Genomic DNA, 26914 nt, shown 5'->3' on the forward strand with positions numbered 1-26914 from the left:
TTTTATAAACCCAATGATTTTGTTTTACAGACACCGTTGCCAACGGTTTAATATTTGCTTGACACAGCGTTATCTGTTATAATATACAGTTGCTAGATGTTTGCTTATCTTTCCGTGAATTGTACCAGAATCAATGGAGCCAACTGTACCAACAACTTAGTACAATGTGAAAAGTAGGAAAGCCAAGAATAGGCCTATCCTGTACGAACGAAAACAGCACTTTCCGAGCATTGCGAAATCCTTATGGAGTAGGAAGTGCAAACCCAAAGAAGCAAGAACATCCTGGTATTGTTTGTTATAAGAATTTTACCCTTCATGATATTGTAGTCCTTTAAAATATTTTGTTTTAATTGTTCATTACTTCTCTTGTAGTTTGTTTATTTCCTTATTTCATTTTCTGTGGCCTATCATTTTTTTGTTGGAGCCCTTAGGCTTATAGCATCTTGCTTTTATTACTAGGGTTGTAGCTTAGCTAATAATAATAATAATTAATAATAATAATAATTATAATAATAATAATAATAATAATAATAATAATAATAATAATTAACGTTTGAAAAAAGGCTCCAGTTTCATCAGAATAGATGCTCACCAGAACGGCAGGCGGGCTAGCCCAACCACAGCAGTGGCCTCCCAGTAAACAACTTAAACTCACTGTCCCGGCTGGGATCAATCTGCTGCCATGTAAATGCTAGGCGAACACGTTACCACTGTACTAGCCAGGAAAAGTTTAATTTTCAATGATTTTTTATATGGCAAGAATTTTTCTAAATAAATGTCTGGCGGAAAATAAAGATTTATGCATAAAAAAATATACATTACAGATTTAAAGGTCGCTCATGAATGCCAGAGGCTAGAGATAGTGACATTGCCCTATCGAGCAGGACAATGCCCTAGAGACTGACCATATATTCATATGATCAGCGACCAATCCCCCTCTCCACACAAGCTAGGACCAAGGAGGGCTAGGCAATGGCTGCTGATGACTCAACAGATAGACCTATAGGCTCCCTCAAAACCCCCCATCCTTAGTTTCAGAAGGATAGTGAGGTTGCAGTGACCAAATGAACTAACGAGTTTGAGCGGGACTCAAACCCCAGTCTGGAAGATGACTTGCATGAAACTGTAGGGCTTACTTAGAAATTAAGGAAGTGTATAGCCCACATATGTAGGGAGTATGAGAAAATAGAAAAAAATATTGTAGAATGATTAGATTTGATGTGGAAAATAGACTTTTGGATTGTAAACTTCTAATGCAACAATAAGAAACAGCATAAAAAATTCATGGCTCTTATTTTTGGGATAATGTGAATTATTATATCACAAGAATATTATAATAGTGAGTTTCATGTTGGAAAAATCCTAAAATAAATGCAAAAAAAGGGGCCATATATAAGAGATTGCTAATAATAATAATAATAATAACAATGACAAAGACAACGACAAAGATAACGACAAAGACAAAGACATCGACAAGTACAACGACAAAAACCAAGAAAAGACAAAGACGAAGAAAAAGACAACGAAAACAACAAAGACAGCGACAAAGACAAAGGCAAAGACAACAACAACAACAACAACAACTACGACAAAGACAACGCCAAAGACAAAGACAACGCCAAAGACAAAGACAACGCCAAAGACAAAGACAATGGCAAGTACAACGACCAAAACAAAGAAAAGACAAAGACAAAGAAAAGACAACAAAAAACCACAAAGACAGGGACAAAGACAAAGGACAACAACAACAACAAACGACAAAGACACGCCAAAGACAAAGACAACGGCAAGTACAACGACAAAAACAAAGAAAAGACAACGAAAACGACAAAGACAACAACAACAACAACGACAAAAGGCAATGACAAAGACAACAACAAAGACAGAGACAACAACAACGACAACGACAAAGACAATGACAAAGACAACAACAAAGACAGAGACAACAACAATAAAGACAACGACAACGACAAAGATATCAGGTACCTACACAGGTAGAGGGAAGAATAATTTAAGATGTGCCGTTACAAAGAGAATACCTCTGATTACTAAAGACATACAGCAAAGCGTGATCGTCTCGCTGCTCGACCAAAATGTTGTATTTGTAACGTGTATAAATTGTGTATTAATTTAATATTTTTAACAATGGAGGAGGATTCGCGTGTAGTATATTATTGGGGTCCTTTACTGCAGTGCAAGCCCTTAATTAGCTCGAGTTCAAAGTAAGTTATTAGTAATTATACGCGTGAGTTTGCTTTGCCGTGGTTGACTTCAACTCATGGCGAAGTCATACGCAGATGGAAACAATGGTTTATTGCTTAAATAATGTATTAATTGTATTTTACTAGTTTATTTTTATTACAGTATGATTTATGATAGACCACATCTTGTTTTATTTATTTATTTATATTTCTTTAATTTCTAATGTAATGATTCCCCAGCATGTTCTCGTACAAATGATAAAATCATTGTATTTTCTCAAATTTTTTCCTTTTTAGCAATATTAATTGTATTTCACTGGTTTATTTTTATACAGTATGCTGTATGATTTATAATAGCCCATATCTTGTTTTATTTATTTTTATTTTTATTTAATTTCTTACGTATTTCTTAAGCTTAATGTTATGATTCCCCAGCATGTACTCGTACAAATGATAAAATCATTGTATTTTCTCAAATTTTTGCCCTTTTAGCAATTTGGGTGAAATTAATGGGGTGAAGTCCATATTTTTCAAATAGATTTTTTAAAATTCCAGAATTTATGACTTGAAAAACTATATTTTAAAAAGGAAACAGAAAACTTTGTACGTCATTCTCCCGCATTTATAGAAAATGAACACTAACTAACCTGAACATCCCCACCTAACCTAACCTAACCTACAAGCGTGTCCTTACCTACTTACCTAGCCCCCTGCGACCCCCCTTAAGCAGCTGTATTCTTAGTCAGTCGTCATATGATACAGGTGGCCGCTATCATACATACACCCCAGGAAACAAACACGGGAGCACCACCAAATGAGAAGTTCCCTACCTAACCTAATCTAGGAGCCGTATCCTTACCTACTTACCAACTGAGCCTGCGACCCTCCTTAAATCGCCGTATTCACAGGTGGCCGCTATCATACATACACCCCAGGAAACAAACACGGGAGCACCACCAAATGAGAAGTTCCCTACCTAACCTAACCTAGGAACTGTATCCTTACTTACTTACCAACCCAGCCGACGACCCTCCTTAAATCGCCGTATTCACAGGTGGCCGCTATCATACATACACCCCAGGAAACAAAAATAGAAGCACCACCAAATGAGAAGTTCCCTACCTAACCTAACCTAGGAGCTGTATCCTTACCTACTTACCAACTGAGCCTGCGACCCTCCTTAAATCGCTCTATTCCAAGCTTACCCTAAGACTGAGTCACAACCCTTAGTTAGTTTCCTAATTGCCTTTTCTCGTGAAACTGGTTTTTAGCCATATATCATCATTTAACCTGGCCATATTACTTGAAAATTACAAATTTCATGTGATTAACAGAATCAAAACCATTAAAAACACCTATAAACACAGCAGTTACCTCTATTGCCTCTAAAATGGTAATTGCCACCTCTTTGGGATGTTGATAATATGGATGGTTTTCTTAACCCTTTTACCCCCAGAGGACGTACTGGTACTTTTCACAAAACTAATCCCTTTACCCCCATGGACTTACCGGTACGTCCTTGCAAAAAACTGCTATTTACATTTTTTTTTTTGCATATTTTTGATAATTTTTTGAGAAACTTCAGGCATTTTCCAAGAGAATGAGACCAAGCTGACCTCTCTATGATAAAAATTAAGGCTGTTAGAGCAATTTAAAAAAAATATACTGCAAAATGTGCTTGAAAAAAAATAACCCCTGGGGGTTAAGGGTTGGAAAGTTCCAAATAGCCTGTGGTTAAAAGGGTTAAATACATATCAATGAGGAACTGTTTCAAATGTGTGATGTAGTTGAGGGAGGAGCGAGTATTAAAATGGGTGGATCATGTATGGAAACTTATAGATATGAGACTGGCCAAGAGAAAGTTACATGTCCCAAAAAGTAGTTCTGACTGGAGATTACAATATCAGTGAAACCTTTAGATACGAAAATTTCTGTATATGAAGAACTAGTTTTACGAAATGACATACGAAGATTTTTACACCTCATATTACGAAAAAATACTCAGGGTACAAAACAAAATTCGTGCGGTTAGGTTAGGTATATTGAATGATTCAAATGTGTTTGGCTCTCTATTTAAGTTGAAAATACCTCCTGTAAAGGCTTTGTACAGTATCGAACTGTGGCATACAGGATGTGGTTTAATAAATAGAAGATTACAGTTCTTAATTTAGCAGTGTTAGTTATCGTCGTCGTCGGCGCCCACTTGTGTCCGAGTATTGGGTTCTGTCGTTAGCCATCAGCCTCCTATCAGAAGGGTGGAGGAAACGACAGAATGCCAGTAGCTGGGTGTATTGTTTTGGGTGGTCGTGGCTTTGCAACGGCCACGCACACACACTTGGCCCACATCGTTTTCACCGCGGCTCAAGACATATGAGACAGGCGGCTTCTCCGATGTTGGTTGCATCGGGCTGCCGGGTCCTTGTTATGTCAAGGCCCGCCTTGTTGCCTGCCCGATAGGCATTGCCCTCTTCCGCCGGTGCTGGGAAGCTCCACCGTTGGGGTCTTGTTTGGTTTGGTTTGGTTTGATTTTGGAGTTTTCCTTCTCCTAGCCTTTGCCTATCTGAAATAAAGTAGGAGGCCTATAGGGGTCCAGTCTTGGTCTGGTCTCTCAGAACTGGCCTTAGCGGTATGGTTGAGCCTGCCAGGGTGGATAAACTACCCCACCGCCATTGCCCAGCCCATCATTGAGACACTCAAGCCCCTCTACTGCAGCAAAGTGCTGGACCATCAGAGGGGAGTGTTATTTATATATAAAGATAATAAAAATTGTATTTTGTTAAGTGTGAATTTTAACTTATAAATTGTTTCTCTCAGGTATTTGTTGGCAGTATTGGAATCCACCATAAGAGTATTCAACACGTCAAGTGGTAGTCTTGTGAAAATTCTTAAAGGACACAAACATGAGGTATTGCTATTTTTATAACTTAAAAAAGAAGGTTTTAGTCTAATTTTCAGTTATGTTTGTATGTAATATATGACTGATGGTTTCTTAAAATTATGAGTTTTAGAAATGAGATTACAATACGGTATTTACTTTTTAATGAGGATCCGAAGTTTACATTTACCTAATCTTGTGGTTAGCAGCTCTCAAACTCAGATAATGAAGAATCTCTTGCCTTTTTTTCTTTTTTGTAGATTGTTGGCTTGGCATTATTAGAAGGTGTTGAAGATAACTTTATATCTTGTGATGAAACGGGGAAATTATGCCATTGGAACCTTCAGAGAGACGTAAAGGGAAGCCCGTTAGTTGAGGTAAGTTCTTGCATCTGCAAATTTGTAAAATTTTCAGAGATTTTGGCAGTCTGCCAAAAAGCTCCTCTAATAGTTTTTCATAATATTAGTTGCTCAAGGAAAATGGTTGTAATATCCTTTAATTACAGTACATTTTATGGAAAAGGCATTTAAGACAAAAAAGAAACGACTTACAATCGTTTATCAATAATTAGCTGTGTGACAGGTTTCTCTGCGTACCTGCAGACACCCACATTCTTGTTCCTGTTAGATAGCATTCCTGTTTGGTGTTTGTTCCATTGCTAGAGTGACCTTGTGCTAATGGAACTAGTTTGGTCCTATGATTTTTAGTTTGTCAACTATTAAGATGTATAATACAATTATTGTTTGGACAAGTATTAAAATAATACATTTACTTTCAGAAATTCTCTGTGCTATAATTAATTTGCAATAATTGTATATTTCATAGTCCTCCACCATGTATGCCTGGATCTTCCAATTCTTCTACAGTAGTGTCTTGTGGAGATGATGAATGGAGAAGTATTGATTTAAAAGCTCAAGATAGAGACGTCTGGCGAAATCAAACCGAGGCCCTTTGTGTCAATAGGAGTAGGAGGAGATTATAATACTGATGATGATGTATATTCATTGTTTTATCTTTCAGGAATGTAATGTGATAGAGCGTGATACAGAGAAGAAATGTAAGGTAGTGAATTTCCTCTCTTGTGGGAATCTGAGTGTAGTAGCGTTTGGTATCGTGGAAGAGGATGAAGAAGAAACCAAACTCCTCATTTACCATTCAGAATCTACCTTGAAAACACTAACTCGCTCCTCAGTGGAATTGAATGTCAAGCTTGGTCATGGCAAGGTATGTATAGTTTAGAATGGTTATTCTTTTATGCAGTAGTTTGTGGGTTTTATTTTGATTGTTTGGTTTTTAAATGTTTTGCTGAAGTGTGTATTAGCAAACTCGCAACCTAAAATGCTTGTATCCTAAAGCAATTTTTCCCATGTTAAGGGAAATTAACTTGATTTGTTCTACACCTCCATATATACACTAATGCTTGGATGTTTTTTAATGGTAATTATTGTACAAATTATAACCCCTAACATCAGGTGTGGATATGAAGTAACAATTCACAAGAAAAATGGAAATAATTGACATGTTAACCCTTTTACCCCCAAAGGACGTACTGGTACGTTTCACAAAAGCCATCCCTTTACGACCATGGACGTACCGGTACGTCCTTGCAAAAAAATGCTTTAAAATTTTTTTTTTTCATATTTTTGATATTTGGAGAAAATTCAGGCATTTTCCAAGAGAATGAGACTAACCTGACCTCTCTATGACAAAAATTAAGGCTGTTAGAGCAATTTAAAAAAAATATACTGCAAAATGTGCTGGGAAAAATATAACCCCTTGGGAGTTAAGGGTTGGAAATCTCCAAATAGCCTGGGGGTAAAAGGGGGTTAACTCGCACTTTACCTTTGAGTAGAGTCGTTGCTGTCGTAAGGCCGATGATGGAGGAGGGGGTTAATGCATGGAAGGAGAATCTCCTTCCTTGAGAACTTCTGTTAAAATATAAGTTCTCTCTTTTGAATGACTTTCACTATCACAAACTAAATCCTTTAATTTCTGCTTTGTGGGCCTCATTTGTCTTTTTTTACACTTACATTAAACTTTCGCAAGGAACCTATCTAGAGACAACTGCTTTTGCCTTTTTTTTTTTCTCTTAAATAGCATTGAAGTGAAACATTGCATTATTGGAATGCAAATTAATTTGTTGCTCAGTCTACTGAAGCCTTATCTGGGTGATATATTTCTAAAAAAAAAGAAATTGGAGGGTTTACCCTACTGCGTTTTTAGCATTTCATAACTTCATTTGAAGTGAAAGGTTGGCCAGTTTGTCGCTCCTTCGTGAGATTAAATCTCCTTTCCATTCTCTTGATGCTACACCTTATGCAACCCCAATGTTCCTCAAGAAGATTGTTGATGTCCTAGTCCACATCCAATCCCAGTGTCTTTCCCAAGGCACAATTTCATCATCAACTTCCTTCTGCATAGGTTCCAATCCCTCCAAATTACTTTCAGGAATGTATTCAGACCACAGTTTCTTCCAAGCATGATTATTGAGGGTTCTGATGGTGGCCCTTCCCAAGCTATGTCAATGGTTTTGTAGCAATTGAAAATATAGAAATGTTCATTTCAATACTCTCAGAAGGTGAGGTAGGTCTCTTCACTGACCTCCAAGCATAGTTGGACCAATGCTTTTGCATGAAGCTTTTTGTAATTTGAGATCACGAGCTGATCCATGGGCTGGAGTATTGAAGTGGTATTTTTGTTGACCAGGCGGACATGAGTCTTTTTATAGTTTATATATGACATATTTGTTTTTGACGTTGTTAATAGTTTATATATGACATCTCTTTTGACATTACTTTTTTTAGAATGATTTATTGTTAATTTGTTCTCTTCAGTTATTTATTTCCTTATTTCCTTTCCTCACTGAGCTATTTTTCCCTATTGGAGCCCCTGGGCTTATAGCATCTTGCTTTTCCAATTAGGGTTGTAGCTTGGATAGTAATAATAATAATAGGGCGGCATGAACTGAATCTTGATAAATTTGAACCTCTCCATTAGGTAGTTTTCTAAGTTTGGAGGATTGGCAGGTTCATTGTCTGTATCTGATAAGGCTTGGAGTGGGAGGTTCTACAAAAGTTACCTATGGACCTCAGGACCAAGAAACTAATTGACCTGTATTTCAAAAACAAAATGTGGGTCACCAAAGCCTTTTTGTTTGACCTTCACATGGTATTCAGTTGTTGCTTTCTTGAAGGCTCATAGATTCTCTGAGAGATACACTTGGAGCTGTTTGATTTGTAGAATGAATGAAGCAAATTTCCTTTATTTCTCATGGGAAAAATTGTTTTAGAATACGAGCATTATAGGTTGCGAGCTCCCAGAACAAATTAAAGTTGTAGACTAAGGTACTACTATAGTTTCAGGAAACAAGAAATACTTGGTGTTTGAAACCAAAACATATTAACCCTTTTACCCCCAAAGGACGTACTGGTACGTTTCACAAAAGCCATCCCTTTACCCCCATGGACGTTCCGGTACGTCCTTGTAAAAAAATGCTATAAAAAATATTTGTTCCGTAACCGAAATACAAACCACGCTATTTACAAAGGGTTATTACTTTTAGCGTAGCTGAAATGGCGAGCCATTAGAATTTAACGAGGGTGTATTACCCCCCGCGCTAGTTAGCGGGGGGGTAGGGGAGTGGTAGCTAGCTACCCCTCCTCCCCCTCACACACACGTGAATACTCACTTTCACTTTTGGCTCGGACTGTGACAGACGTCTCTGTCTTGGTCCTCGCTTGGCAGCCATTGTCTGTTTTGTCTTTACTTAATCGCTTACTTTTCTTTTACTCAATATATATGTAAACATGTTTTCATGTTTGTATATATATTTGAGTATAGAAATAAGTAAGTTTCCTTTTCAGATGTGTGTGTAGTGTACGATATCTACGTGGAGGCCTCGGCAGTTAGGCCACCACGGCGTATTTTATGGGTGGCGATCGAGTTTGACTTATGTCTTTCTCTCTCTCTCTCTCTCTCTTGAGGTCGTTCACCCTTTTACTACGTGTTACTACGCCCTTGTAGCCTAGCTTCCTTTCCGTGTGGGGGGTTGCTACGCGTACGTTTGTATCAATTAGTTATGAATCTAATTGTAGTTGTTTTTTTTCAGCTTGTAGAACGATTCCTTTCCGGGTTTTCGTTCTTTCTTTAGTGTTCATTCATTTTTTTAATTACATAATTACATAGTTACATAATTATAATTGTTATAATTCTGTTTTGGTTACAGCTCTCCTTCCGCGAGTGTAAGTGGTTGTGAGGGCACGTGCCTGTTGTGTAATTCTTGTTCCTTTCCCTCGGGATTCCTCTTCGGAGCCTTCCCGGGGGAATGAATGTGTACTAATATTATTTGTTTTATTTTTTTACAGTTACCGATCTAGTTCGTTTCTGTAATATAGCAACGGTGTGAGCTGTCTGGTTGAGTCCTGGGGATTCGGCTGTTGCTGCCTCCCCCCTTGTATTTTCGTCAGGGGCGTGTCTCCTTCTACTGGTAGTACTCCCGTGTCGACGGACAGCTCTCCAGTTCATTTTAGAACAGTCAGGAGGCTTGCCTCCTTGGGCGGATAACTTTCCTTCCGAGGGAAGTTTTTCCTGTCCAGGCTTGAGTTTTTCCCCTTTTGGGGGTTCTTCTCTTGCCTTTTTTTTTTTCGTGCGACTATGCTCTTGGTGCTGAGCGGTCGCACCTGCAGTTTCGCTCAAGGGGCTGGGCAACTGCAGGAGCTCCTCTTCGGAGGATTGCTCCTTTTAGGTCACTGGCTGACCAGTCTCTTCCTCGAAGTGTTTCTCTTTCGTTCGCGAGAGAGTACACTCATAGAGACTCCTCTTCGGAGGTTTCTTCTGTTGCTGTTGGCCTCCCTCGCCGTAAGGCCCTCCGTCCGCCTCGTCGTAAGGGCCTCTCATCTCCCTATAAGGGTGCTTGAGGCGCCCTTTTGGATCTCCGTTTGCAGCCTACACTCCTTTTTTTCTCGATCTTCCGCCTTGGTGCAGATGGACAGCAGTCTGATCTCGTCTTCCGACGGGCAACGGTCTTCCCGACGAACAACGGTCTGCCCGACGGACAGCGGTCTTCCGACGGACATCAGTCTCCCGGCGGACAACGATTCCTTCGGGACAAAGGGTTGCCCCCACGGGGGTTCTTCCCTTGCGTGTCAGGGTTTCCCTGCACGCCCTTCTGCTCATCAGCGCTCTCCTGTTCGTCAGCGCTTTCAAGATGATCTTCCCTGCGGTTCCTGTTACGTGCCCTGTGCGCCCACGTTCGCCCTCGCGATCTAGAACTTCGGTTCAGGTCGGGGTCAAGGACTTCTTCTTTGCGCAGGCTTCCACGCGTAGCCTTCTGCTCGTCAGCGATCATCAGCTCGTCAGCGATCATCAGCTCGCCAGCGATCATCAGCTCGCCAGCGATCTCCGGATCGCCCACGTGTGTTACAGCTGGCACGCCAACGTTCTCCAACACTTCTGAAGGAACATGGTTCGCCAGCTACTAGCTCACCTGCGCATGCTGATCGCCATCGCGCGACCCTCAACTGCGGATGCTGATCACCATCGCGCGACCCTCAACTGCGGATGCTGATCACCATCGCGCGACCCTCAACTGCGGATGCTGATCACCATCGCGCGACCCTCAACTGCGGATGCTGATCGCCATCGCGCGACCCTCAACTGCGGATGCTGATCGCCATCGCGCGACCCTCAACTGCAGATGCTGATTACGAATGCTGCTGCTCATCGCACAACCCTGAACGATCGCCCTCCTGCGGATGCTGATCACCATCGCACCCTTTCACGCGATCATTCACCTGCGCATGCTGCTCGCCATCGCACAACCCTGCACGATCGCCCGCTTATGCATGCTGCTCCTCATCGCACAACCCTGAACGATCGCCCTCCTGCGGATGCTGATCACCATCGCACCCTTTCACGCGATCATTCACCTGCGCATGCTGCTCGCCATCGCACAACCCTGCACGATTGCCCGCTTACGCATGCTGCTCCTCATCGCACAACCCTGAACGATCGCCCTCCTGCGGATGCTGATCACCATCGCACCTTTTCACGCGATCATTCACCTGCGCATGCTGCTCGCCATCGCACAACCCTGCACGATTGCCCGCTTACGCATGCTGCTCCTCATCGCACAACCCTGAACGATCGCCCTCCTGCGGATGCTGATCACCATCGCACCTTTTCACGCGATCATTCACCTGCGCATGCTGCTCGCCATCGCACAACCCTGCACGATTGCCCGCTTACGCATGCTGCTCCTCATCGCACAACCCTGAACGATCGCCCTCCTGCGGATGCTGATCACCATCGCACCCTTTCACGCGATCATTCACCTACACATGCTGCTCGCCATCGCTTACCATCACGCGGTCATTATCGCCAGCGATCTTCTTCACCTACGCGGCAGCACGATCCCTCGCCGTCACGCCATCGCTTGCGTTCGTCGCCTCGGACACGTGTTCATTTACCTGCCCACTCGCCTGCGCGATCGCTCGCCTGCGCGCCCACGTGATCGCTCGCCTGCGCGCCCGCGCGATCGCTTGCCCGCGCGATCGCTTGCCTGCGCGCCCGCGCGACCATTCGCCTTTGCGCGACTGTTCGCCTTTGCTCAACCGTTCGCCCTCGCGCGACCATAGTTTTGCGGCGAATTCCACAGCCGGTGGTAGCAGCAGGGACGCGTGCTCCTAGACGGCACTCAGGATCACCTCCATCCAAGCACAGGTTGGTAGTGCAGGACGAAGACAGGTCAGTACAGCATTCTTCCCCACCTTCTTTTCAGGCAGGTACCGTCGGGTCCACTCCAAAGGATCGCCCGATCCCTTTCACCTTAGCGAGGATTTCGGACTCTGTGTCCTTGGAGCAGCAGACATGGTTTGGTCCGCTGGCACGGGCGTTAATGAGGGTTATGAAACCAGTACTCGCCGGCCAGGGTAACAAACCAGCGGCTGTCTCTCCTACGCTGAAGAGAAAGAGAGGAGTGGACTTCGTGGTGACTTCCCCCAGGGCGAAGTTGGTTCCCAAGAGGTCGGTCTCGAGGGTCCCCTCTCCTGTACGAGTACTCTCTCCTTCTCCTGCCCTGGAAGGATTTTTGGCGGGGGGGCTTTCCGTTCAAGATTTCTCCATCGGACAAGGGGTGACTGCTTACCTCTTCCTCTGGGAGCTTACCAGGTTCTTTCCCTCCTCGGTTACGGCCCGAGGTTTGGTTCAAGGAAGCTACAGGAAGATCAAGGGTACTTTCCTCCTCTCGAGCTCAGACACCTTGGCCTTTCGTCGTTAAGTATCTACTTGCGGACAAGCTCGATGTTGTACCATCTGGACGCGCTGACTGAAGGCTTCCTTCGGGTGTCTCATCTGTGGAGGTCGACGACCTCAGACACCCTTCCATCCTTGAGAAGAGTTTTGTCTGTGCCCAAGGACAGAGACTTAGACAGCTGCTGTGCGGAGTAAATCGACTTCCGGTTTCACTCCTCCAAGGCGCTTTCTTCCAGACTCTGCAGGGCTCCAGCGCCCTTTTCTTTCAACCACGTCGGCCTAAGTTATCGGCTACGACAACTGGGACAAGGTGTCCAATTGCAGTTTCCTCCTGTCAGGAACAGATGGCACGGGAGATTCCCCCGGGGGGGCATAGGCCTAAAAGGAGTTCACGAACTCTAGGATTGCAGGTTTTTTCGCTGGGAGGATGCTTAAGGTTACTCATCCGAATGACAGCTTCCCGATGCCCATTCCCGCACAATCTCTGTGAGTAGCCAAGGATATCGCGCCTGCTGTCTCTGTCAGCGAATTCAGTGTCTCTGAACCTCTATGCCATAGCGTCAGCAGAGTTGCCCGGTTGGGCAGAATGATCCATACCTTAGGCGAAGGTCTTCCTTAGGATCATCGACGGCTTCACCCCCGGTCCCCTCAGTCGATCCTTTCTTGTAAGGAAGGATCTGAGAGGGGATGTCCATAGTCGACCTCTCAGTCCTGATCAAGTTTGTCGAACAAACTTCGGCCAGCGTAGACCAGCAGAATTGATCAGACTGGTAACGAGGCGACAGGACTCCTTTAACCCTGGATCGGAAGGACGGGTACTTTCAGTTTCCATTCCATCCATCTTCCAGGGTGCTCGTCGAATTCAGCCTAGACTGCAAGTATTCCTGCTTATGATGCAGTGTGGCTATCCCGCCGTGGCATAGCAGGTTTGTTTCCCCAGAGAACTCTCCCTGCCTTCCTCTTGGCCGCTCAGGTGCAGGCTTCCGCCTCCTCTGCTGTTTGGAGGGCTGGTCAACTCCGGTAGGCTCGGGTTTCGACCTTCTTCAGCGCCGGGACTAGCTTCCGGAATGTGACCATGAGTGTGGGCTCATGGTATTTTGCTTGGAGCCTTCTCTTCCTCTGCCTCAACATCTGGAGTATCTGGCCATGATTTTGAGTCAACCGCCTTACCACATTGGAAACCCCGCTTCTCGTCCGTCCAGCGAGGTTAAGCAACGTCGGTACTTGGATGGGTGACCACCTGGGGACGCCAGATTCTGTTACCGCATCCTCCGAGCCTTCTTTTCGGTTGACTGTGGCAAGACTGAGGAGAGTCGCAGTACCTGTTCTCAGTCAAGCAGAGCTTTCAGCCCTACCTTGAAACGTTTCCTAGTTCTTCTTTCCTCATTGACCCGTCTATAGTCCGAACGGTCGCCTCAGGATAAGTTCCATGTGGGGCGATCCAAGTCCCGGTGGCTTCAGGCAATGTTTAACCGGACTCCCTGGCCCTATGGGACCAGCGGAACTATTAGACCTGCAATGGGTGTTGACCTATGGAGCCTCTTGATGGTAGTGGATATTCTCGTCCTTTCCCCACATTCTTGATGCGGTTCTCGGACTCGTCAAAGGAAAGGGGGGGGGGGGGCCATGTTCCGGTCCAGGCCTATGGTCAAGACCTGAAGGATACCTCTCCATCATTCAGGCAGGCTTAAGGGCCTTAGTCTGGCCCCTCTTCAGATCCTACAGCTCCTGCCAAGTCGCCCCGTTGCGCGTCGACTTCATCCTAACCAGCAGGGGACGCATTTTCACACCTTCACATCTTGTAGTAGAGATACCGGGATGATTGAGATTCTCTCAATTCCACCATCGGCTCTCTCATTCCAGGCAGGGGAATGTCTCTCTCAGACTATCCGAGCAGAGCCTCATAGAGAGAGTGTACCTAGGGGTCTTTGACCTTGGGTAACCAGCAAGTGCTGGTCTGGGGGACCTGATCGCAACACCTTGGAACCTCAAGCTTCCACTAGTCTTACCCCCAGTCTCAGACCCCGAGACTCTGGCAAGATGCATTCCGGTGATGGTGGGACAAATTCGACGCCTGCGTCTTCCCTCCTTTTTGTCTGCGGACAATGGGTCTCAACAAAACCAGGTTGTCTGTCAACCTTTCAATGGGAGAGCTCCACTGGGACTATGCGCAGAACGGTTTCTGGACCCTCTGCTTCCCCTGACGGAACTCCCGGGAGAGCGTCTCCCACGGCGCAGACTACTCAAGCAACCACACTGCGACATCTCTCCCGAACCGGGGCATCGCTTCGGCTTCATGCCTGGAGACACTACGCTTCCTCCTCTAGAAGAGACAACCCGCTACAGTCGCGGTACGGAGGTCGCGTCATCTGCGATAGTCATCCACAGGGGTCTCCCAGGCAAAGTGAAGAGTCTAAGGTGGTGGGTGCCGTGGGAGATATACCTCTTCCCGTGAGGCCTCTTCTCCAGCAATAACGGTCTTATTGCCTTTCGGCGGGAGGAAGCTCCTTTCCGCTCTCGGCAATGAAGCCTGTCGCTCAGCCTTTCCCTGACCTTCAGGCTTAAAGGAATAACTTTTTCCTGCCCGCTGGATCTATCCTCGCTCATGCGAAGCTACGATCGTCCCTGCCCTAGTCGGAGGAAGACCTCCAACTTGGAGCATGGCTCGGACTTTTAGTCCTTTAAGAGATCTTCTCAAGACCCTTTTACGACAGGCCTCGGATTGTATTCCGCCTTGGGTCTTCTGCTCACTCTGGCCACGGCCAGTGTGTAAGCAATCTTCTTGGTCTCTTACTACTCCCCCCTTTTTAAGGAAGAGGGGAAGGCAACATTCAGGCTCGCTCCTGAGTTGTTGGCTAGACTCAGAATCTGAGGGTCCCGACCCTTCGGTCCGATTCATTCAAGATTTCGAGTCTCCATTCTGTGTGTTATGTCCCAAGACCTTCTCTTTCTTGCCAGTAAGGAATCGAGAGGTTAGCGCTGGGAACAGCTGCAGTTTGGCCTCAGTTGCAGCCGATTTGGGAACACATGGAGGACATGGGGGGAGAGTCACCAGTATACCTCTTCAGCCCGGACTCGAGTACATTCATCTCGACCTGTCTTCAAACCCTCCCCCGTCACGTCGCCCTACAGCACGATGTTGGATACATCGCAACGTCCTCGCCTTCGAGTAATACTACTCTGTGACGCAGGTGCTACAAGCTGGAGTCTGGAAGCGTCTGATGACCTTCGCAGCCCGCTTCCTGCAGGGCGTGACCCACAGGAGTCTCGATACGTTTTCTATCGCTCTGTGGTGGCTACACAACAGCTGGTCTAACCTCAGGCTCCTTTTTGGACAGGTAGCAGAAGGTTGAGGGCATTGTTATCAGGTTTTAGTCTGCATGAACGAAAGAAGTATGTCTGGCCCTTACTTCTTTCTTCATCATCCCCTCTACGGGGAAGCAGCATCCCGGTCTCTGCATAGCTGACCTCGAACCTCTGCAGGTAAACCATGCTTCCTTGTGTTCCGAGTATTGAGTCAATACTGTCGCGTCCCCCATACCCTGACGAGGTGGTATTGGGAACGTCCTAACCCAGAGTTCCTTCTGGAACTCCAGGTCAACTGCCTAAGACGGGTCACACTTCTTCCTTCACACACAAGCTTACGTAGGCCACATGGTTCCTTGCGGAGCAAGGAACTTGTGAGGTGCAGGGACTCCTTTTCTCGAGTGCGACTCACTCGGATTCTGAGTCCCCGGGTAAAGCCAAAGCCAGTATGGCTGGGGACTTTCCATCCTTCCTAAGGGATAAGTCACCCTTTGTAAATAGCGTGGTTTGTATTTCGGTTACGGAACAAATGACAAATTCGAAGATAATTTGTATTTTTCCTAACCATACAAACCTTAGCTATTTACACATATTTGCCCGCCAGCCCTGTCCCCCAAGACAAGTCCTACCTCTAAGTGAAAGTGAGTATTCACGTGTGTGTGAGGGGGAGGAGGGGTAGCTAGCTACCACTCCCCTACCCCCCCGCTAACTAGCGCGGGGGGTAATACACCCTCGTTAAATTCTAATGGCTCGCCATTTCAGCTACGCTAAAAGTAATAACCCTTTGTAAATAGCTAAGGTTTGTATGGTTAGGAAAAATACAAATTATCTTCGAATTTGTCATTTTTTTCATATTTTTGATAATTTTAGAGAAAATTCAGGCATTTTCCAAGAGACTGAGATCAACCTGACCTCTGTATGACAAAAATTAAGGCTGTTAGAGCAATTTAAAAAAAAATATACTGCAAAATGTGCTAGGAAAAAATAACCCCCTGGGGGTTAAGGGTTGGAAATTTCTAAATAGCCTGGGGGTAAAAGGGTTAAGTATGATATTGCGTTTGGTGTCTGGAACATGTAAGATTTTCATATTTTAGAATACTTTTATTGATGTCATTCTTATTCCAGATTGCACTGTCACCCCTTGGCGATTTTGTTGTGTGGCTAACGAAAAAAAAACTTGTAGTGAAGTCTTTGGTCTCTAATGATAAGGGCAAGTAAGTATTTCATACCATTTTACAGTTTATTAATTTAATTTTTGATGGAAAGACAATGTTGGAGTTGTAAATTACCTGGTATGTGGCCAGAGTGAAAACACAAAATACTGATTTCCGTCAGGTAAGGATCCTGCTGATATGCTGATGTGATCATAATTTCTTAATTGTAATGTTAGATATGATTGGGAGCTTGTGGTTAGGAGGAAATGCTTCAATTTTTAATGTTATTTTTCAGCCATTTTTCAATAGATCTGGGCAAGGAAACAAAGCAAAAAAAATTCCTTCAAGTTAATGTGAGCGGGTTCAGCAGAAATATTCGTGTCTTAAAAAAAAGGTTTAGTTAAAATATATTTGTTCCAACACAAATATAAACCTTCGTTTTTTATGTAAGCGAGAAAATCAGCGTAAGCTGGCATGCAGCTATAAAAATTTTCTACAAGGTGTCAAATAATCTTCCCCACTCACTCATACCTCCTTGACTTTGACCTCAGCCATGGTTGAAGACAGACGTGCCTCCTTCCACGTTGACCACTTCTTTGACAAATGGCACTTACTCTTTGCTTTATTTCCATTTTGATGCATTAGTGTCTTGTTGATATTGTCCTTGAGTTGGAGATTTGATTGATATCATAGCTCCATTAACTCTTTAGGTTGGTTAAAGGGTAACACCTGTTGGCCCAGGGCACACCTTTACCTCCTTGGAGTTAGACTTTAGACTTCCCTGAACTCTTGGATTTGTTACTGTTATGATGCATTATTATTATTGTTATTATTATTATTACTTGCTAAGCCACAACCCTAGTTGGAAAAGCAGGATGCTATAAGCCTAGGGGACCCAACAGGGAAAATATCCCAGTGAGGTAAGGAAACAAGGAAAAGTATATTTTTTTAGAATAATAACAACATTGAAAAATTTCCTTGATCAATGATCACATCGCATTTAACAATTCAGGAGGTTAGCATTGTAAGCTACCTCTTGGCACCTTCAGTGCACTCTAGTGGAAGCTAGCCTTTCACTTGAGAGATATGCTTGCCTTTTTCTCCCTCTGAGCTCGTTGACCCATTGGGATTTTTGGTGGATGCAGTCGCTGCCTTGACCTACTGTCCTAGCCTGGTATCTTATTTACCCTGGCAGCTCAGAAGTGTCCTCGCTTTTCTGATGGAAGAGCGCTTCACCTTTTTGGAGCTCCTTGACCTAGAAGATCTTGGCAGCTGTGTCAGTGGCTGATTGCATCAAAGGTGAAAACTATCCTTTCACCTGAGAGGTTTGCTTGAAACAATCGATCTCTCAATGTTTCGTGACAGAGGCTTGCATGTGATCAGGCTTGCGACCCAATTCAAGCTCATAACTATTCTGGCTCGTGGTGCCAAAGGTGAAAGCTTTCTCTCAATGCCTTGTGATCGAGGCTCGTGACACGTTTAAGTATCCAGGCTCACAGTGAGCCTGGATCATGCTGCTGTGACAGCTCATGCTCTTCTGACTGGGATAAAGCACACGAGCCAGCTTGGATTCCTGTGGCAGATTGGGGTCCTTTGTTAGCTCAATTGTGTCGCGTTACGCACTCTCATCATTCACTTAAGGTGATCGCAGAGCGCTGCTCAACGATCAAGGTAATCTCTTGGCTCACCCGAGCTCTTCCTCTCTTTTGAATGGTCTTTGACCTAATCAATGTCTTACTAGACCCCAAATATGTGTGAGCCAGGTAGGAATCTATAATAAGTGGTTTATTTCACTGTTTGGGCTCTGAAATCATTCTAAACTTAAGAGCTCAAGGGTTGGTTTTCTTATCGAGAAACCTTTGTGCCTGCAGTACTTGATTGTATGCAGTTATAAGTATGCTATCCAGGGTTTGCATTTTAAGAGAGACATATGAAAACAAATTATTTCCAGAGCCCGAGTCTCTGCTGCAAGGCAAGAGATAAGTTTATCTAAGGATTCAACAGTCTCTCTCTCTCTCTCTCTCTCTCTTCTCTCTCTCTCTCTCTCTCTCTCTCTCTCTCTCTCTCTCTCTCTCTCTCATTACATTAAAAATCGGGGGTTTGTCCAATTAGAATTCCCAAAGGTTTTCAGCTGACTTGACTCTGGTATATAGAATTCAGTTGTTTTTAGGAACATACAAATTGTTTTAGATTTGTAATATTTTTATTTTTCGTGAATGCATGATTACAATCATGCCTTCAACTCTATATTAGAGAAAACAGGAATTCAGTTGGGCTTGGGTGACGCACTTCCCTTTCACTGTAAAGAAATATTGGAATGCAACGCCTCACTAGTACAGAGGTAATACGTTTGCCTAGAATTAGCATTGTAGCAGGATCAAGATTGTGTTTTTTATGTTTCTTCATTTGTATTAATTTTTCTAGAAAAGCTCTAAGCATAGAGGCTTTTGTACAACCTATTGTATTCACATTAAATTTATCTACCTCAGGAAAGTAGTTGTCAGCTGATGACAATTGAACAAAAGAAAACTAGACCATTTTCTTTCGTGTAAATAGGTAGTCTTAAAGACCGTTCAGTAGGAGTTTCAATGGATAATTCTACCATTCTTTTTCATTGGATGAAAAAACTATGAAACTTGACTTGTTGTTGAGTTTTCTTTTTAAAAAATCCTTGATTTCAATCTTTTAGCGCTTTCTGTTTTGCTCTTGACAAGCAATCATTGGAATAACACCCAAAGGCAAGCATCTTTGGAATGTTTACACGCAACAAATGGGGAAAACAGGAATGAGGAAGTTCAAGTTTTTCATTACTTTGTTTACTGTCAAAAACATCAGCCAAAAGGGTTGCCTTTTCTTTTGGACAGTGAGTGACTGAACCATCTGGTTTAAGTAAAGGAAGAACTGTTGCATCGACACCAAAGAGTGCAGATTTAAGGGTAGACCACCATTTATGTTCCTGAGTTGTACCAGAAAGGGTTTCTTTTATGGTTAAATTGTCAGAACGTTTCCACCTGTCTGGTGTCACTCATCTATTTAGCGATTTCTAGCTATTTTAGTAGCCCATTCTCAAGTTTGCTCTCTAGAGCAATACCAGATATACTACTAGGGGTTCACAGGTTGTTAAGAGAGTGGCATGACATAGTAAACTTTCACAAATTGCAGCTCTTTGCTCTAGTGGTTTTATGTGACTGGTTGTTCTGTTCGCTATTGGTCACATGTCTCTCAACTGTTCTTGATCGGTCATATACCCTCACCTGTTTGCCCATGGGAGTAACTCATCTAACCCTTTTTTTCCTTCCAGAAAGTACATCCTGAAGTAAATATGCTGGTTAGTATGTAAAAGGTAAGTAAGTTAGTTTTACAATACATACCTGAGCAGGTGCTCAGGATTGTACTGTATTATTATAGGAAATGCGTTTATTTCCCAAGGGCTCTAATGGGCACGGTGCCCATATACTGTAGTAGTTGCATTTAGGCACATTCTCAAAGTGGTCACTTCAGTTGCTCTCCTAGCCTTTGGCATGTCGTCCTTTGCAGGTTAATATAGAGTCCTCGACCTTGTTGCTTTCCCTTGTCAGCTCGATCTAAGGATGGAGACTGACTCTGGACTAAAGGGAGGTTGGGATAACACTTTTGGCACCAGCAAATCTCTGGGTCCCAGGATGCAAGGATCCTTTGTTCTGCTCTCCTTTCCGGGCTGAGCATCGCAGTTCTGGGTTGCTTGCCAGCCAGTTGGGCGAGTGGGACTTCCTCCCTCCTATAGATGACTCCCTCTACTTAGGATGAGGGTTTGTATTCACATAGGAATAAATCACAAATTTTAAAAGTAATGTGTACTTTTCGTAGTGATAATAACCTAAGTCCTTTATGTTTCACTTCCTGCTGCTTTCACCCCACAAGCAAAATCAAAATAAAGGCTCGGTGCACTGAGAGGCCCTTACCACCAGTGGTTACTGGTTGGTGCCCACCAGAACCTTGATAAATCTTCTTTTGCCATTTCGAACCTTCGCCAGAATCTTCTCCATACTGAAGAACTTGTTTGTATAGCTAGGAAAAATACAGATTAATTTAAAAAAATGTTTAACATTGGTATATTTTTGTAGCTATGGTAATTACTTTATGAATACAGGTAGTTTAATTTTACCTTCTAGGCATTTCATCGGGCTCCGGACGATATCATGTGTAGCTTGCCATCCGACACAGTTATCAATCGCTACCGGGCACCATAATGGCCTTATATCTTTGTGGTATGGACTATACAAGAATCCTGTAAAGACTGAACTTCATTGGCATAGTCTTCCTGTTGCAGACTTAGCGTTCTCGAGGACAGGTAAGTCACTTACATGATAATTGTAGATTGTATGATTTTACTATACTGTACTGTATATTTGTTTTGTGGATGAGAACAAAAAGTTTTTATCATTCCTTTCCTTAGTACAGTGTGTTAGCAGAATGGATACAGATTTGCAATAATAAGAGGAACGTAGAGAGTAGAGGTCCCCTTTTTGTTTTGTTTCATTTGTTGATGTCGGCTACCCCCCAAAATTGGGGGAATTGCCTTGGTATATGTATGTATGGAAGATACATACATACATACATATACCAAGGCACTTCCCCCAATTTTGGGGGGTTAGCCGACATCAACAAATGTAACAAAACAAAAAGGGGACCTCTACTCTCTACGTTCCTCCCAGCCTGACAAGGGACTCAACCGAGTTCAGCTGGTGCTACTAGGGTGCCACAGCCCATCCTCCCCCGTTATCCACCACAGATGAAGCTTCATAATGGTTTATCCCCTACTGCTGCCACCTCCGCGGTCATCTAAGGCACCGAAGGAAGCAGCAGGGCCTACCGGAACTGCGTCACAATCGCTCGCCACCCATTCCTATTTCTAGCACGCTCTCTTGCCTTTCTCACATCTATCCTCCTATCACCCAGAGCTTTCTTCACTATAATTGCCTCATTATGGTTTATTATTCCTGTTAAAATCTTTAATTTTGTAATTTTAACTCTGCTCCACACTGGAAACTGCATTTTTTGAACTGCAGAGATTATCAATCTTTTTATAAGAAATAGATGTAGATGTAATGCAGTACAATAGATTCTTTCTCAGCAACTAATGTATAGTTTATTTGATTTAAACATTATTGGTGAAAACTTGTTGGATACTGGAGTAAATGATTGTAATGTTGAAGATGCCAGGAATTTTGGAATAAATTTTAATCCTGATGAGTCTTTGTTTAATACCGATATACTGAATAGAATTGCTTTTTTGTTGTGATTCATTTTATGCATTAAAAAACGCAGTTTGTGTACCTAAGCACATCTCACGCAAAGGAATTGCCCTTTTAAATGTCACCTCTTCACAAAGTCATGCTTTGTTCAAGTTTTCTTGTATAGTTTTAAAAGTTTTTTTTATACCAATTTCCCTTTGTGGTAATTCCAACTGGGCCCTACTCTTGATAATATAGTGAAAAAAGAATATTGCCTTTGTTAAATATACATTAAATAGGAGATTCTCTGAATCTCAGCACAACTTTATTAGTTAAACAATATTAGGTTTGTATGCTAGAAATAGGAATGAATGGCGAGCGATTGTGACGCAGTTCCGGTAGGCCCTGCTGCTGCCTCCGATGCCTTAGATGACCGCGGAGGTAGCAGCAGTAGGGGATTCAGCATTATGAAGCTTCATCTGTGGTGGATGATGTGGGAGGGTGGGCTGTGGCACCCTAGCAGTACCAGCTGAACTCGGTTGAGTCCCTTGTTAGGCTAGAGGAACGTAGAGAGTAGAGGTCCCCTTTTTGTTTTTGTTTCTTTGTTGATGTCGGCTACCCCCCAAAATTGGGGGAAGTGCCTTGGTATATGGATGGATGTTCATTGGCAAATATTTATATTTTTAACCAAATTTTTTTTTATTATACAGTAACCTTTATTAGTTTTTAGAGTATTTTATTCTTTTTTGCTAAATATCTGTACAAATGCTCTCTACATTCTTGTTATTCTGAATTTATGATTTCATAAGTTTTACCCTTCGATTTTCAGGCGCTGAATTATATAGTGGTAGTGGAGAATGTGTGCTGGTGAAATGGCAACTCACGGAAAACAAAAGATATTTCATGCCACGTCTTGGAATGCCCATCAAGTACGTCTTGACGGATATGAAGAACAAGAAGATTATTTGTGCTCATGTTGATAGTGGTATGTTTGCTTACTTTTATGTTGTCTTAGCAAGGACTTATATTTAAACTAATAACAAATGTACATTGTGTTCACTGAAAATTTTATGATATAGTTGGTGGTATATTCCCTCTCCAGAGTTACTGTAAGTTGCGTTGATTTCTCTCTGTAATATTTAAACAATGCAGAATGTTATTCTATTGAGGAGTAAATGCAAAATTTTTGAAAGTATATTGTCCTTCGTAGGATGCCTTGAATGTTTGGCAGCCTAAGAAAACTGCTTCTATTTCAAAGAAGTTGATGTATCTGATGTACTTCTTGCATTCATAAAAGTTTTGGCTGCAGATCCAAACCATAAGCTCTCCCATTTTCAGGTTTTCTTGAACAAAAGAACATCTGGTTTTCCCAGAATTTTTGTAGCTTTCTTGTTCAGATTTTGATTCTGTCTCCATGAGTAGATGATAGCCAACACTTCCTTTGTCTCCAGGTCTGGGTTACTGCCTTCCAATTCCTCAAAAGTGAACTTGAAAGATCAATTCCTTAACCTGCTGAAGGGAACCTACTTCTCCGGTAGACCAAAGATCATTTTGTGACTTGCCACGTCTTGTCCATTATGGCAGTGCTCAAGTAGAAAGTGCTTAGAGCAGATGTCGGCCATTTAATCTTGTCCTCCAAAGACCTTCCTTCTCCTGCTTGGTGTTGATTGTCATACTTTGGCATGCAACTTTAGTGGAACAGGTCAAGTTTGAAAAGGTCACCAAGCCAAGTCCTAGACAGCCAGTATCAGTCAGTCATCCAGATAGTGGCAAAGTTCATCCGGCAAGATCAGTATATCTTTAATACGTACCTTTGTGAATACTTTGTGGCTTTTGCTAGTACAGATCATTGAACTGGTAAGTGATAGAGCTTGTCCGGACAAAATTCAGATAATTTTTGAAGGACAGATGTATTTGATTGTTGAGGTTTGCTTCTTAAACGTTCTGAATAACAAAGATGAATCTTCTCACTGACATAGGTGTATTACCAGTCTTCATTCTCCCAGTGCCATCTCAAAATTTTAAATTCTTTGATACCCAGTCCAAGCTCTCACTGGAAAAGTCTTTGACTTGATGAGAAAGGAGAATTTTGGTATGATTAGCAGTTAAGGTAGATGAGAAAGAACTTCGGTATCATTATCAGTTAAGGTAGATGAGAAAGAACTTCGGTATCATCATCAGTTATGGTAGAGGAGAAAGGAGAACTTTGACGTCATTTTCAGTCAAGGTAGATGAGTAAGGAGAACTTTGACATCATTTTCAGTCAAGGTAGATGAGAAAGGAGAACTTTGGTACTGTTAATAGTTAAGGTACCGGTTTTTACATGACCTCCAAGGTGCAAAGATGTTTTCTCTTTTCTGTTTATGCTTCATAAAGCACCTTAAGGTACTGGATGGTTGGCTGGGTAAAACAGATGTAAGAGCTAAGGAAGGAGGAGGAAAGTGACATCTATGGGCCATTGTAGAAAGTGGGACCCGCTCTCAAAATATTTTAGGAATGCAGTCCCCAAAGATTAATCTGCTGAGACTGAACTCTCATAAGCAGGCGCCTCATTGTATGCTTGAGAAGGAGTCTATATCCTTATATAAAAGATCTAACATTGTACTACTAGTAATGCTATTCTATGGGCTTGCTCAAGACTAAGCAAAAATTCTGGTAATAGGTTGTGGTATATGATAGGCATGGAATGCACAACTGGAACAGACTCTTGCATATGGCACAGGCTTGCTTTGGTATGGTAAGAGAAGTTCTTTTGACTTTTAATCTTTGTCTGATGTCAACACAGCTTCCATAGTATTGTATGCATGAGTAGGTAACAAACAAATAAAATGAGCTATTGTCTCTGGGGTGTGACTCAAAGAGGATTAGACTCATTAATTGGTCCTATGGTAGAAATGGGATAGATAGTCCTTGTTTTGGGATAGGTTCCCAAGTCTGTAAGTTTACTTTTTCCAAATTCTTATTTTCCTTGTTATTAGCCATTTTCTTCTTTATAGAGTAGTACAGGCCTTACATGCCCATCTAGTATATCTTTGCTCTATACTAAACGGTGGGTTTTATCTACTATTATTCTATGCTACAGTCACTCTTTTTTACTGCTCTCTATCACCTTCTTTGTGACCAGTTTAGTGTGTCTCCAAGGTAGCAAAAAAGTTATACATCCTCCTAAGTCCTGCCTATCAATCACAATGTGGTTCTCAACTCTATTTGATTCTCCGTTTCCTGTTATTATACATTTCTAAATCAATATCTTTTACTTCCACATTAGCACTTATACAGGTGCCTCAAAGTATTCCTCCTCCCCCCTTTCCCTTATGGTTGGGGGTGGGGGTTGCATCGGTCATGCCGTTATTTGCTGGACCGGTCGTTTGATGTAGGTAAATCTCTGTACTGAGCAACTTTTCTGTAAATTTAGGGTGGAATTATATCCCTTATCCACCTTATGAATGAGAGGATGGATTAAGATGTTTACAAATCCATTTCTGTCAAATGACTATACAGTTTACACACTTCAATATATACTTTTTCACTACAATATATCCTTGGGTGGACATAGATTCTTCCATGACCATCTGTCAAGTTTTGGTAGAAACATAATCTTTCATCTGGGGCATATTTTTCCCAGGTTGTTAATAGGTTGACGGGACACATCACCTTGGTTTCTTTTCAGGTTTAACCGCTTTGACATCCCGAATTTCAAACCAAGCGTTTTGGTTATAGGAACTTCCTCCCTCCTAAGGATGTCTCCGATTAAAGGATGAAGTTTTGTATTATTGTAAAAACAAATCTCATATTATTAAAGTGATTTGTAGTTTTTCTAACTTTGTAAACCGGAACCCTTTAGGCTTGCTTAACACTAGCGTTTTGAAACCATGAGGCAGATTCTCACATGTCAAAGAGCTTGTCTTCACCCGAGTGGTTGTTTCCCGTGCGGTTCGTCCACACCAGGGAACAGAATACTAGCGTATAGGTGTATGTTCAAAATGGAGGATGTGAAGAAGAAAATGTATATAATAAACAGTGTTAAAAAGAAGCAATTACATAAATGGTGGACCCACCCAATAATAATAACAATAATAATCAATATTATTTCAGCAAAAATCGTCCTCATTTCTTTTAACATGACGGTATCATCGCAAAACACTGATCGATCCTTTACCGCAGTGCGTGAAGGCCCTCATTGATCTACATTGATTTCTAAACTGCACGGTCGCAACCCCAGGGTTTCAAACCGCTCGTGTGAAGTGGGCCTTACCTTACACTTCCTGCCTCAAGTCCTCAACTGCCATGCAAGTCCTATGTTGTGGTCAAAGTGGCTGCTCAGTGGACTGTGGGGTGGGCTGGGCCTACCTACTTCCCTCTAGTAACTATCACAACTTCATTGTAAATTCTGACAGCTGAGTTCCAGCTTCGCTGAATCATATATACATACATATACCAAGGCACTTCCCCCAATTTTGGGGGGTAGCCGACATCAAACAAATGAAACAAAAAAGGGGACGTCTCCTCTCTACATTCCTCCCAGCCTGACAAGGGACTCAACTGAGTTCGGCTGGTACTGCTAGGGTGGCACAGCCCACCCTCCCAAATTATCCACCATAGATGAAGCTTCATAATGCTGAATCCCCTACTGCTGCTACCTCCGTGGTCATCCAAGGCGCCAGAGGAAGCAGCAGGGCCTACCGGAACTGCATCACAATCGCTCGCCATTCATTCCTATTTCTAGCACGCTCTCTTGCCTCTCTCACATCTATCCTCCTATCACCTAGAGCTTCCTTCACTCCATCCATCCACCCAAACCTTGGCCTTCCTCTTGTACTTCTCCCATCTACTCTTGCATTTATCACCTTCTCTAGCAGACAGCCATTTTCCATTCTCTCAACATGGCCAGACCACCTCAACACATTCATATCC

The 26914-nt window shown here is 42.9% G+C and overlaps 1 protein-coding gene across 1 annotated transcript in view; it reads left to right on the forward strand.

Annotated features, from left to right (window-relative positions):
* The first annotated feature begins 2044 nt into the window (after window positions 1-2044).
* Window positions 2045-26914, forward strand: part of LOC137636844 (WD repeat-containing protein 75-like) — a 50583-nt gene continuing 25713 nt past the window's right edge. The window contains exons 1-7 of the mRNA XM_068369205.1: window positions 2045-2222; window positions 5016-5106; window positions 5337-5453; window positions 6097-6300; window positions 16759-16847; window positions 20939-21117; window positions 22830-22985. Of these exons, the coding sequence (XP_068225306.1) occupies window positions 2146-2222; window positions 5016-5106; window positions 5337-5453; window positions 6097-6300; window positions 16759-16847; window positions 20939-21117; window positions 22830-22985 (913 nt within the window). The 5' untranslated portion in view covers window positions 2045-2145. The remainder of the gene's footprint in view (window positions 2223-5015; window positions 5107-5336; window positions 5454-6096; window positions 6301-16758; window positions 16848-20938; window positions 21118-22829; window positions 22986-26914) is intronic.

This window comes from Palaemon carinicauda, unplaced genomic scaffold (assembly GCF_036898095.1).
Source record: "Palaemon carinicauda isolate YSFRI2023 unplaced genomic scaffold, ASM3689809v2 scaffold405, whole genome shotgun sequence".
Lineage (NCBI taxonomy): Eukaryota > Metazoa > Arthropoda > Malacostraca > Decapoda > Palaemonidae > Palaemon > Palaemon carinicauda.